This window comes from Contarinia nasturtii, unplaced genomic scaffold (assembly GCF_009176525.2).
Source record: "Contarinia nasturtii isolate CC-2019 unplaced genomic scaffold, AAFC_CNas_1.1 Cnas_scaffold_2166, whole genome shotgun sequence".
Classification (NCBI taxonomy): domain Eukaryota; kingdom Metazoa; phylum Arthropoda; class Insecta; order Diptera; family Cecidomyiidae; genus Contarinia; species Contarinia nasturtii.
This window is the reverse complement of record NW_022199493.1, coordinates 386,065-400,264: the sequence shown is the minus strand read 5'-3', so window position 1 is coordinate 400,264 and position 14,200 is coordinate 386,065. Positions and strand designations below refer to the sequence as shown.

The 14,200-nt window shown below is 34.7% G+C and overlaps 1 protein-coding gene across 2 annotated transcripts in view; it reads left to right on the top strand.

Moving 5' to 3' along the window:
* Window positions 1-14,200, top strand: part of LOC116347901 (putative phosphatidate phosphatase) — a 35,217-nt gene that overhangs the window by 16,294 nt on the left and 4,723 nt on the right. For both annotated transcript variants that reach the window (XM_031778707.1, XM_031778708.1), the window contains exons 3-4: window positions 2,459-2,610; window positions 11,745-11,948. In XM_031778707.1, coding sequence (XP_031634567.1) covers window positions 2,459-2,610; window positions 11,745-11,948 — 356 coding nt within the window. The remainder of the gene's footprint in view (window positions 1-2,458; window positions 2,611-11,744; window positions 11,949-14,200) is intronic.

Here is a 14,200-nt window from a genome sequence, read left to right as displayed (position 1 = left end):
TACACGGAATATTCTCACAACAACAAATCCATGACGTTGGGCTGTAATGCATACACAAACAAAAAATGATTGATAATTTACGACCATAACAAAGGCCATATGCAATCGATATCGATTTTGAAAAATGTCATTTTTTCGACAGGTTCGCCTTTGACTTTACTGGACCAGTAAATACCAAAACCCAGGTGCATATCGTAAACAGACAAAAAAAAAACGAAAAAAGGTTTATGATCGGTTATTTTGCTTTGAATCTTGGCAATATTGACCATTTTTTTGTGTCGGATTTCGTTTGAAAATGATTTGAACTAGAAAAATATGATTGTAACTCCATATGCTGGAATTGTTTCACTGAAGCGGAATTAAACATGAATACAAACCGAAGGAAATGCACATTAAGAGCTTTTTTTTAAATAATACTTTATTTGCCGAGAAATATTGAAGTTTGAAGCGATTTCTTTGAGTCAAGCGACAATGGCAGAAATCCAGTGCAACAAATTGAAATCACATTGTCAGTTTTGTTCTTTCTTCTCAAATTCACCAAATTTTTTTCGAAAGAAATTGCCTCACATTTGATCTCAACAGGAAACAATTGAATTGCTGCTTGAAATTAAATTGGACATGACAATGTGTCTTATTAAATGCAAAAACGAACCAGTTCAATTTGGAAATGAGATTCATTTGAAAATCTATCGTTGTTTCAATTGTCGGCATTTCTTTTGTATGATTATCAAAATTCGATATACGCCGAACACAACTGACATAATTCCATAGTTTTTCTGTGTCTAATACACAGATACCGACCATGATAAGTGTCACATTTCATATTTGATTCGTCTATAAAGGCAAAGTTATAATTTGTATTGCGTCATTTGCGTTTGTCAAACAGAATCGTAATGATTTCAGTGAATCGAATCGAAGGAACATTGAACTTTTATGACATAAGTCGCAGACTACAACCGAATATTAAAAAGAACGAACGTTTGTTTTTAATGTGTTAAAATGTGTAACCGTTAAATGGTTGTCAGTTGGTTCGGAAGTGATGAATTTACTCTTGATGAATTTCGGTTCCGATTTTTCGTCGGGGTCATAAATCACATTTAAAATTGATTCAATTTTGACAGAGTGTGACACTGTTTTTTTTGGCTGAATATATGCATAGAATATAACAAATGCTTTCTAGTTCTTAACATTAAATTAATGCGGTTTTATAATGAAGCTTAAAATGTTTCAATTTGTTCAGAGAGAGAGAGAGAGAGAGAGAGAGAGAGAGAGAGAGAGAGAGAGAGAGAGAGAGAGGAAAGCCGAATTCCAAGTGATTTCATGTGAAAATTCGCTCGATGAAGATGTTTTTAAAAACCAAACTAATGCAATCGTCAAGTTTCAAGCCATTCAACAAGACTGGTACAATCATTATAAATTACATATTTCGCTTCGAAATATGGTTTACCATCAATTTTCGATTTTCTCAACGAAATCTCATTTCAACGAAAATGGTTTGGTTCGATTGGTGCTCTTCTCACATTCGAATTATTATTATTATTATTTTGTGTCGAATCAGTATAAAAACAAATCAATAAACGAAAGGAAAACGAAAATCCGTTAAGGGAATTCAATTCTTGTTTGGATCATTTTTTTTTTTGAAAAAAAAAAAAAAACAGAGAGAAAACCAGAAAAGGAAAAATTACCTTTTTCAGATGTGTGTGCTTAACAGATTTCTACCTGTTCATCCACTTATTTATGACTTTAAGAACTTAATAATTGCTGCAAAAATGATTGGACACAAACGTAGAAACGACATACCTATTTATAACAAATACAAAAAAAAAATCGTTTCGTTTTTAATTCGAATATGTTAAAGAGAGATGATTTTGATCTGCTGGAGAATTAATTGAATAATTTCATTAGGTTGCTTAATTAGATATAATTTTTGTTTTATCCGATCAACAGACATATGAAAATTGTGTGATGTGAAGAATCTGTTCGATCTCATTGCCTCTGGTTTTCGAACCGAAGCAATCGTCAAGATATCATCTGCAGTAAATGTTGAAGTGAAGAGAGTGTGTTCACCATTCCCAACACGTGTTAGAGTAAGAAACATGCTTGATCGTATTGATTTCTCATGTGTCTACAATTGTAATCCTTATTGGAATGTTCTTTGTTCGACTGCATGTATTCACATTCTCGAGTCATTAATTTTTATGTGTATGCATCGACGATGTTCGGTTGGTGGATTTTTATCGATTTATTAACGACGCTGTGTGACGATCGTCTCTCTTGATAATTTGATAAATCCATTTTAAGTCGTTAACGCATTTTGTCTTCTTTCAATAATAAAAACGTATTTTTATTTTCTCTGTTTTGTTCTTCGATTATTCTATATTCCAACGCAGACTGGTCGTTTTGTGTGTGATTTTTATTAAATGTTTGTGTTTGTTTCTTTTTAATGTTTTAATTACAGTTGGCCTGCCGATTTTAGCACTATTCTTATGGGGCAATCCATATAAACGAGGATTTTTCTGTGACGATGAATCACTTAAGCATCCATTCCATGAGTCAACCGTACGAAGTTGGATGCTCTACATTACCGGACTCATCTTGCCTATCGGATTGGTATGTGTTCCTTTTTACGCCTTTTTTTCTACCAATAACATTTATCGAACGTATTTTTTTTCGGACACTCTCTTGTTATCAAACACTTGTGGTTTTTAACAAGCAGCTGCGAAGAATCCTAACTGATGACTAGTGTTTTTTTTCTGTTAATGTGTTTGTAATCTAAATGATCAATGGTCTGGTGATTTGATTTGAACCGAATTCTACACATTTTGAGTGAATTTTTATAAATTGAAATTGTATTCGTTGGTTATCATGAGAAACCCTATACAAACATTCATTGAAAACAATTCGTTATAGCCAATTGTGGCATTTGTCCAAAAATCGACGCCTGTTTTTATCAACATCGACGCTGTCTTGTGTTTTGGCTTTTTATTATCATCGAAAATTGTCATTCAATTGCATGGCACATTGCGCAATTTGGTGTGTCTGTGTTTAATTCTGTTTGAGAATGTTTTGAGTGCTTGCATTTCTATAACTTCATATGCATTCATTATTGTTCTTTCAAAAAAATTCTATGTCATTTGATAGTTTGATTGCGACACTTGTTTGTCGTTGGAGAAAATGGAGTGCACTTTATGTCGTCAAACCGAAGGAAAAACACAAACAAACATTCTCAAACCATTGACACAAAACATTTTAATTAGATAATTACATGGTTTTTGTCGATGTGATGAAGGCACCGAATAGATTCGGTTTTTTTCGTTCGCTCTAATCAATTGCATTAAGTTGATTCAATTGAATGTTACTTGTTGTTTGCAACTTGAAAGCAATTTGACGCAAATCCATCAAAGAATGTATGTATGTGTGTGTGTACACTTTGTTTCGGTTATTATCTACAACTAAAAATCATAAAATTACATTAAAGTGAAATAAGTGAAGATAAACACATGCCACACACTTTGTGCAAAATAAGAATTGATTGGCATTGGCCTTTCTTTTGGCTTATTTCGATAATCTGAAAAATGAATTTGTTGTGTGTCATGCTGTGCTCTTATCACACAAAAGCCGAGCGTCTAATTCAAACGTAAATGTAAATTCAATCGGTGATTCGCATTAGGTGCAGCGTAGACGCCACTCAGGCAACACAAAATTCTACATACTATATTTATGTAAAAACAGTGAAAATCATTTGCATGACGATAAACTTGCACAGTAACATGGAGATAGATAGAGAGATAGAGAAGGGCACACACACACACAGTAGTAGCTATAGACAACAAATCCAAACAATTTAACATTTGAATGTTTCAAGTCATTTTTCATTCTACCGACCGGTGAACGGTGCGAGTGTGTGTTTGTGTACTGGAGAAACTCTATCAAATAACTTATGATGTCACTCAAGGACCCACTTTGAATTGATTACGGAACAATTACTCATAGCTCGAGCGTATGTATTGAAGCACGCACATTTTATATTATATTTGAACGAGTGAGAAGAGCCCATATATACAAAATGAACAAAATAACAATTGCTAATCACACAATGTTATGTTGAACATCATACAATTGCTCGCACGCCATTTGTGTGTAAAACATGAGATGGAAGCGATTTTTTACGAAAATTTCCAGCAAAAATTTCACGTGCAAATTACCCCTCTCTCTGTCTATCGTTCGATTTTATATTCGAAAGTGTCTCTTTCTCACAAACTCTTTTCTGTTTACCTTATACCGTTCCTTCTCTTGTTAACTCTTTTTTTAAATGCACATTTGCATCGATTTGCGACATTTGTTCGAAACCAAAATGTATTTATGCTAATGCATGCGCTACAACTTTGTTATGGTAAATTGTAATTTAATGATCTGCGAATTGCATTATGACCGGTTTTGTCAGTGCGCAAAAATCCATCACACACGCAGGCCCCAATATATACTTATACATATAGACGTATATGCATATATGCACGCTTGTTATCGATAGTTATCATTGCGTGTGTCTCATTTCACTCTCTCATTCAATTCTCATTTGGCTCTATTTTGCTCCCTCTTGCTTCGTTGTTTATCTCAAACTGGATCGTTCAATGCAATGATCATCATTATTCAAAATAGTTAAACCCTATGGCATGTACACAATTAATAAAGTTGTCAGAGCTGAAAGAAAACCTGGTCAATCCATCCAATATGTGTAAGCATTGATATTTACAATTGCCACTGGTGGCTAAAGCTACTGCAAATGCAATGTTTAAATTGCTTTTCACTATGCACTCCGTACATGGCAGCCGTTCAAACTGTTCAAAGTGTTATCAAGTAACTTTTGCCTTTTTTTTCTCAAATTATCTTCGTGTTTTTTGTTTTATCAAACTTAGATAGCAATGAAAGAAAAGTGCCATGCAACACGGCAAGCATTCATTTTTAGAACTATAAACCTGTAAACATTTGCCTGGAATTGCAGTTTTGTGATGTAAACTTTGCTCTTTGTTTTTATTGGTTGTTTTTTTGGGCAGTTTTTTTTATGATTTATATGGATCCGAGTGATTTGATGTTATGCCGATTTTCTCTCTTTTAAATTTCTCTTGCTGTTCGATTCGTTTTTTTATGGTATTTGAAGTGAATGGCGCCATGCTGAGTCTTCGCAATATTACTTTGTACAAACATACAAATAAATGATCCATTAGCATACCTCTTCGAGACTGATTTTTCAAACAGTAAATCATAGTTCTCGTCAATGAAGCCACCCGACCGCACATCATTTTTTCCATTTCGAATGCTAGTGCAATGTTATCTGTGTTTTTTTCGGTTTGTCGTTGTTTTTGTTCATAATATCGCAAAACAATAATACATAAATAGTCTTGTGTTGGCCGAGCTGAAGTAATGCGGATCCAATGCGACAGCAATAATGTCAGGATTTCTATCTGGTTTTTGGTTTTGTTTGCCGAAAAAAAAGAACAGAACAGAAAGAAAAGAGATGAAACTGGTTCACAAGACCATTTGACATTCAGTCAATACTTTTTTATGCGCTTTTTTTACTGCACAATGTGACTGCCATTAACTCAAAAACCACACACACACATAAAAACTATGCAAAAACCAATCGAAAACAATGTCTTTAACCTCTTTAGTTTGGCTAGAGTACAACATAACAAAAGACATTACTTTGCTGCACTCTATACATTTAACATCAATGGCATAGTACTTTTTTGTTGTTGTTGTCATTTATTTGTTTGCATTTGCCAAATGAGCTAGTGAATTGCATTGTATGCTTGCAATTCTTATTGAAAATAATAAATGAGCAGTACAAGAGAACATGTGCATTGTTTCGACAACGGACCTCGCTTTTGGTCTTACTCTTTCTCTTCGTCTTTCTTTCTCTCTCCCGCTCTCTCTCTCTCGTTTTTTCGAGTATATAAGAATGCGCATCGCATTGATAAAATACGACTATTACCGCTGAAAGAACGTTTCTTTCTTATTTTTGCTGGTTGTTTTGTGTTTTGTTTAAGCGATCTATAAAATGCCGACTAAATAATTGTAATCTAGGAATGTAGTTCCGCTTTTCAAATGGAAAACCCGACCCGAATGAAAACACCATTCAGACACATAAATAATACGGATTTTGTTTTACTTCAATCATGAAATGCAATAAATATTCTCATTCATATGATTCGTCTGCCATTACACACTGCCAACGGCCGCACCAAATGCATATATCAATTAATCCGATGAGAGATAAACGTTTTTGCAACTATATGCATACAAATTGACTGTATAATCTGTTTAAGATTGCTCCTTGATTTTTCGCCATTTCGATACAAATAAAATGCAATCCGATCGACTTTTTTTTACGGCGCTTCCAATCGATTCACAAAACCAACTCTTTTTTTATATTATTGTGCGGTTAGACACTTTTAGATCGTTTGTGGTTTTTCTAATCGGTTTTACAGGTACTTTCTCAGATAGTTAATCCAAATGGGCTATGCAAAAACGACCACCTCTTTTTATTAGGTTCAAATTAAGCTTGCATGCAAATGCCAAATTCACGAAATGATCATAAAAAATAATAAAATTTATTGAATGTCTCATGAATGTGTGTGTGCGCTGGAGAAAGATAGAGAAGGGGCAATCTTCTTTCGAGCGATTTTATTTGCGTTACTGACATTCGCACAGAATTTACGACCAAATAACGCGGAACAACACACAAAGATGCAGCAAATTGTGTTTCAAGTGGAAAAGAGATGCGTTGGCCGGGGTCATAAATCGACACATAAGTATTATAAATGTGCATATCGAAGCTTGCATATGTCGAATGGATGAGAAAAAAGAACACAAAATCCCGTTCACAAATCAACATTCATCGCAAAAAAAGATCGAAAAAGAGAAAATGAAAAACCAAATCCCAAACATAATGATTTGTAATCAACATACAAATCGCACAACATAAATTTGCCCACACAATTTATTCGAAACACAAACCAAAAAAAGGACTTGATCTTTGATGACAAAGACGCACTTTTACCATAAATATTTTTGTTGGGTTTATCAAGGTGGGCCAAAGTCGATGGCCGGTGAATTGAAAACAAAAGCGTTGACAAAATATTTGGGAGGAAAAGAGGCGACTAGAAATGATCCTTGTATTTGACTTCATTCAATAAAAGAACACGTCCGTCGTTTGATTTATGCGATACACGACCATAAATGAAGTTATTACTTTGCATAATTGAATTTCCATTTGCATTTTTTGTGGTTGTTTTGCTGCATATGAGTATGTTTAGAATTAGAACGGCTTGAAAATGCATTGTTTGTTAAAGAAGTGAATGAGGTATGTCGTGAAGTAGACTCACAACTCAAGCGAATAACGATATTTATTTGTTAAATCAGAGAAAATGAAATAAAGAGACGAATTTATTTTGTGTCACATTCAGCCGTCGACAGAAAAACAACAACAGAGACAAAAAAAAAACAAGAGAGACAAAAAACCAACGTTCATTTGCCAATGGTGTTCGCAACGAAGTGATAATAATAATTAAAACTGTTTTAAAATGCTTAAAGCCGATTTACGCTTTCATTGCCTTTGAATGATAGCCGGAAAAAGTGGAGAGAAAAAAGTGCCATTCTGCCATCACGTGCAGCATTTTCAATATAATAATTGATATTGCAACGTGAAAAATTAATAACCAATTTCGTTGGTCTGTTGTTGTCGTTGCATCTCGTGCAGCGAGCGTTAAAACCAATTTCACGTGCGCAGCATGATCGGACGGTGATCTTGGTGAATTTTTTTCGGCATTTTTTTATTTGTTCGTAGACCTACTTTTTTCGCTCATTGTATGCACGTCAGTCGCTCTTTTCATTTCACGCATGGTGTGCGTTTTGGTTGTCGCAAACGCGCAAATTGATATTGCAATAGACATACACTGTGCGTAAATATAAATTGAGAAGATTTAAAGTGAACAAAAAGACGAGCCGAATGACGAACAGAAAAAAAAAAATCACATGAAAATTTAATTTATTGGTCGACTGAATTCGCGGCGATGTGTTGATTCGATCGTGGTATAAAATGCGGGATACGTGATAATCCTTTCTGAGAAATATTTTCGGGATCGTTTCTCGTAAGTTCTGCTCAAGTTGCAAATTGAAGCGAATGAAAAAAACAAAACTACATCGATGAATCGACGTGAATGTGTCGCTTCGATTCAATGAATTTGTGTGTGTGTGCCGGAATTTAATTTTCTCTCGCGATTTTTATCGTTAATTCAATTTATATTTATTATCTCAATATTTTAATTTATTGCTAATTTCACGGCAATAAATGCCGCGGCTAATTGCAATCGGTTACATCCCTCTTTTTTTAATCGGTCTATTTTTTCTTCTCTTTTGGCGGAAAGCAATCGAAATATGTGTTTTTTTTTTGTTTTCCACATGTAATTGTCTCTGTTGCAAAAGAGCAACAAGAAAAAAAGGCGAGCATATTATTTAGTCGATGCCGCGTGCAATCGGTCAATTTATTGGCCGTTAACGAAAATTACCGCTATAAATCAACCGTCGTGCTGTCATTTTCGAGTGTAATTCTTCCCGATGGCAATATAACTGAACACACAACCCAAACCGAAATAAAGACACTCTTATTACACTTTGGTGTTGATCAAATTAAATTTTATGATTTTTGTACAACAAGTTGGTGCAATTTCTCTCAGCAATCTCGTAATGAAGGCGCAAAATTTGCCGATGTGCGAAACGGTGTGTTTCTCTGGCCACTTTAAGAGTGTGAAATTTGAACGCCTCGAAATGAAAACACCGAATTGATTTATATAAATCGATATGTCGTTTGCAATTGCTTTAAGATTATAGTGCATGCGGTGCGCAAAGTCGATTGCACGACATATACACACCGATTCTTTCTCAAGTCACTTTGACAATTTGTGGCCGTTTTTTTTTGTCGCTATAGCTGAGCCCAATTTCATTCCGTCACAATGATAAATTGCACATTTGCACACAATCACAAAAAAAACTGGATACACGCAGCTTCGACGCGTACGGAATGAAATTGAGCAGAAACAGTTGGAATGTCGATGAAGACGAGATGATGAGGCTTGTCGTATCATATCACATTACAAAACATTGGCTGTTGTTACTTTGGTGTGTTTTTTTTTGGTATCACAACATATCACATTTCATATGCATTCGATGCTAGCGACAGGTTATCTTTAAACGATGTGTTTGCCACTTCTCCAACTGTCAAATAAATCCAAATGTAACGGTTTAATTTCGTTTCAAAAATGTTCATCCTTTGAATTCATTTTCCCAAACGATGAACCTTTCCAAAAAAAAAAATGGACATATACACGGCTATATATTATTATTATGAGATGTAATTGATATGATTATGTAATTTATAGAGCAATTTCGGATGGACACACCTAGATTGAAGATATTCCAGTCGAAGGCCAAAGTGTTTTCGATGCAAAACGGACTTGCTATCTTTACAGTTTCGTTTCGAATTTATCTATATGTAAAAAGATTGAAATGAGAATTCAACGATGTTACTTTATCCCTCTTGGTCATCGCTTCAAACTATTTGCATTAATAATGCGATTAGAATCTAGCAATAAATTGTTGCAAACGATAAAGATAAAGCAGTGTTGTCTGCGTTGCTATGCTAGAGAGAATGAATGATTATCATTAGCTGAGCGATTCTCAGCTCGTTTTCTTTTGTTTCAGCCGTGAAATTGAATCTCCCGGCAAATGATAAAAATGTGAAGTAAATGCAAATAACTGGCTTTATATGCTTCCGCCTCTATTGAATAAGAGCAGCGTTTTGCGAAGCACAAGTGTGTGAAACATGATATCTTCTGATGGGATTATTGCTGTTTTTTTTGCACAAACCGCAGAAAAATCTTGACAATAATTGACGGTTACATGTCGTTTTATCGGTTTGAATTGATTTGGTTTTGGCCGCTGTATGGAAGCTGCCCCGTTGTTGTTACGAATCCAATCGCTTCGCATAGCGCGTGCAGTCCTTTGCAACAACAACAACAAAAATAATGCCGATTATTTCGCGCATATTCTTGTTAACAAGAATTGAAGAGAAAGAGCTTGTTTGAAATGAGTGTGGTTTGAACATTTGCTTGCAATATTTTTGCCGATGCATAAATGGTAAATAAATTGGTTATATGTTGCAAATGACATGCTCAAGATGATGGCGACAACGATTACCATGCACTCGCTATTTCAAAAATTACAATGTATAAAACAAACAGCGCCGTGACTTGAATCGGTTGTTGTTGTTGTTGTGGTTTTTGTGTTGCTTTCGCTTGTTGTTGCTATCGAATTGAATGGCACCATTGCAATTTACGAACTTGAATATATTATTATTTATATCGCAAATTACAAATTATTAACCTAACAAGCGAATTGCCCCGATGCGTACACACACACACAGTCAATCTTTTTGACATTGCTCAACATGAAGCGCAATCCTTTATTTACCTATGCAAATTAATTACATGCTGTTCAACCGGTGCTCGCATTATTCCACTAACAAACCAATACCATTTTTTTCTATTTTTTTTTTCTCTCTGTACAAGATAACAGGCACCAAAGTGCAATTACACATAATAATTTTTTTTCCCGCCACGGCCACTATTGACCAAACGATTTTCACAATATTTCTTGATCGATTCCCTCTCTTCAGCTCTTAGACCTTTCAACGACGGGCTTGTTTGTTTTAACTGCCACAGATAAATCATGATTTATTTTCATTTGCATCGTTGTTTGGCCACGGCTGTCGTGTTATAATCATTGCGTGTGCCATTATTTATTGATGATTGATCGATTGATTAGAATATATCAGTTTTGAAGAAATCAATGATTATTTTTATCATTATGATTTATTTCGATGCAAGATTATGTGCTGCAATAGTTTTTACATTTTGTCGCCGATACAGCGGCGTTCAATTAAAATGCAATTAAGGTTAATAAGAGGATTTTTTTTATCTTTAATCGAGCTGTGTCAATGGTTTCTCTTCGAAATTCATTTTCTTTTACTTGAATGATCATTTTTTTTAATTTGATGATTTGCATTCATTCAGTTTTTCGAACTAACTAAAATGTCACAAAAGTAAGAAGAAAATATCGAGTTTTCAATGAATTTCGGCGCAAAAAATCTTTTAAGATTTTAAGAACAGTAAGGTTTTCTTTGTAATTTCAAACTTCAGGGAATCCATTGAAAAAGGTTAAAATTGAACGCATTTTCATACAAACTGAATTTTAAGTAGGTTCATATTTTGATGCTAGTTGCCAACAAAACGTTCAACAATTGCTTAATATTTTCCTCTTAAAACATCGATCGGTTCAGATTTCATACGAATCGTCAGCCCAACGACGTGTTAAAACGCATATAAGTGTTTCATCCATAAATCAAGTGTAAACCATTTAGTGATATGAATCGTTAAAGGTGATGCGCAGTGTTTTTCTGACCAAATTCAGTTGTCTGCACACCATAATCGAAAGAGTTTTTATCTTCTTTCTTTTCAAAAAAAAAAATGCATTTGTTTCTAAATGTTCATCGCATTCTTGATCGTGTATCTTCGAATCAAAATGTTTTGATCTTGTTGTACAACACCACAATATTTCGATCGTGTTCTTCGTCGTGTCTAAACTAATCGGTTTTTTCACCTTTTTCTTCTCATTTTTTTTGTTTGTAGATTTGTGCCACCGAAATCATTCAGGCGAAATTGAGTAAGATACCGGCCAAAATAAAATTGCAAGTATTTGGATGGAGCATACCAACATGGATCACAAATGCTTATCGTCAAATTGGTATATTTGCCTTTGGCGCAGCGCTCAACACATTGACGACAGACATTGCTAAATATTCGATTGGACGATTGCGGCCGCATTTTTTCAGTGTAAATATCAATTTTTTTCATTCGGTTCTGTTCACGGCATTTGCCCCTTTTTTTGCGATTTGAGGTGCTGGTTTTGTTGTTAGATAGCAGATGGAGTGTAAGAATTTATGTTTTCTGTCATGCATGTGTTCTTTGTCTGCCTTATTCGTTATATTGAATGCATTTCGAATTGCATTGAACAGACAAGAGTGCACGAGACAGAGAAGAGAGTGGTGAATTCACTTAAGCCAAAGTGATGAATTACAGCGGATAGTGCGAGATTTTGATAACAAATTTCGATCAACAATCGGCTACGTTGCACATTTTTAATTTATTCTGTTGAAAACCGACACACGAAACAAATGAATCTTATATTGGCATCGATAGCGAATGGGAACGGAAAAGATGTAGAAAGAGAAAAATGGACATTGCAATTGAGTCCTTTGGTGTCTTAATACAACGTGACAATGAATAAAACATGATTTTCATCTCCCTCTCTCTCTCCATCTCTTCTTCTATTTCTCTTTGTTTCTCGTTCAGTTCTTGTTTTTGAAATATTCAACCGAAATAATACGGTTAATGTTGGGCTAAATCTAAAGAAGATGGATAGGAAATGTGCGCATATTTAATGATACCGAAATTAAATCGTCGAATCGAAGGAACAAAATGAGATCAAAATCGGTCGAATCAAATGCACCGAATGCACATTGCCGCATCCAGATAATGAACGGAACATCAACAACGATAATATGATTTTTTTTCTGGTCTCGTCTTCATCGTGTTTGTTCGTCTTGAGCCAAATGTGCAGCTCGTTCATCTGGCAGAATGCAATGATCAAACCATTTGATAAATTATTCGAATCAATCTTCTTCGATACGATAAAATTTCATGCTTAAAACCAATGCGAATCACTAGAAAATTTAACGACGATTGTATATCCTGTAGAAATGCGCAGAAACGTTGCATTCTTTTCACAAGAGCAAAATAAAAACTTCAAGATATGAGATTTAACATGTGGACGATGGTTTTGTTTTATGATAAAAACGTCGAAAACACACACCGCATATGGATCACATCATTTTCACAAGCACAGCAAATCCATTTGTGCCGTGCTCAAAATTGACGTATTTAAATCGAATTGCCGGCTGCTAACTTCTGGCGTTGCCTTATCAAAAACAAAAGCGAAAAAAACCATGCGAAACAAACGCGAATGATGCAAAGACGCCAATTTCTGAATGCATACATATTCAATTCCATTGAAAATAAAATGTCTTACATACGTAAGATGAACTTTTCCGCACTGTGATCCACAACATGCATTTATTAAGTATCTTTTGCCGTAAATATGAATTCATGAGAAAACTGAATCTGATATAAGTTTTGCGATACAAATAATTTTTGATAGACTTTTCAATGCCTGTATGATATCCTAATCATGCGAAAGTTTGCAGATGTTATTTTTTTCACAAAAAACTTACATTCTGAAAGTTTGAAGAAATTTCAATAAAATTAAGTGGTACCTTCCATACAAAATTTTCGTTTTTGAGAAAAAAATCCAAAATTTTGTTCGGGAGGTATCTCTATTATGCATTGAAATCTCTTCAAACCTTCAGTATGTTATTTTTGTGTGAAAAAAATAACCTGTGTAAAGTTTCAGCTCATTAAGATATCATACAGGCATGGCTTCCATAGAAAAATCTAAATTTTTTGAAATTTTTGTATGAAGATTTTGTCGAAATATATTTGTATCGCAAAACTAACGTCATATTCGGTTTTCTCGTACCCAAAAAACCCCCAATACATATTTTTGAGTGTTTAAGAATACATTAAATATCACTTGTGGAAGAAAATTTGAATTTTTCCCATGGATGGCCATGGGCATCACATCAGACATGACACTTTACTCTATCAACCAAATTCGCTCAAAATCTAATGGTTTCTATTCCTCGGCATCCCCAATCATCCTGTGAAGTCAGATTTTGAATTACTTTTCTTGTTTGAAAGTTATCGTGTTAACAAATTTTTGCGTACAGCGTACAGGGTACGCACATACATTCGGACATCGAAAAAACGCTAGATTCGTGTTCTCTGGCCCCAAAAACACATTTTTGATGGGTGTTAATTTTTCGACCGATTCCAATACTTTACCTTACACACTAGGTGTGTGCGGAAAAGTAAAAGGTTACTTTGAACTCGCGCGACCAAACACACACACACACACACACAGAGAGAGAGAGAGAGAGAGAGAGAGAGAGAGAGAGAGAGAGAGAGAG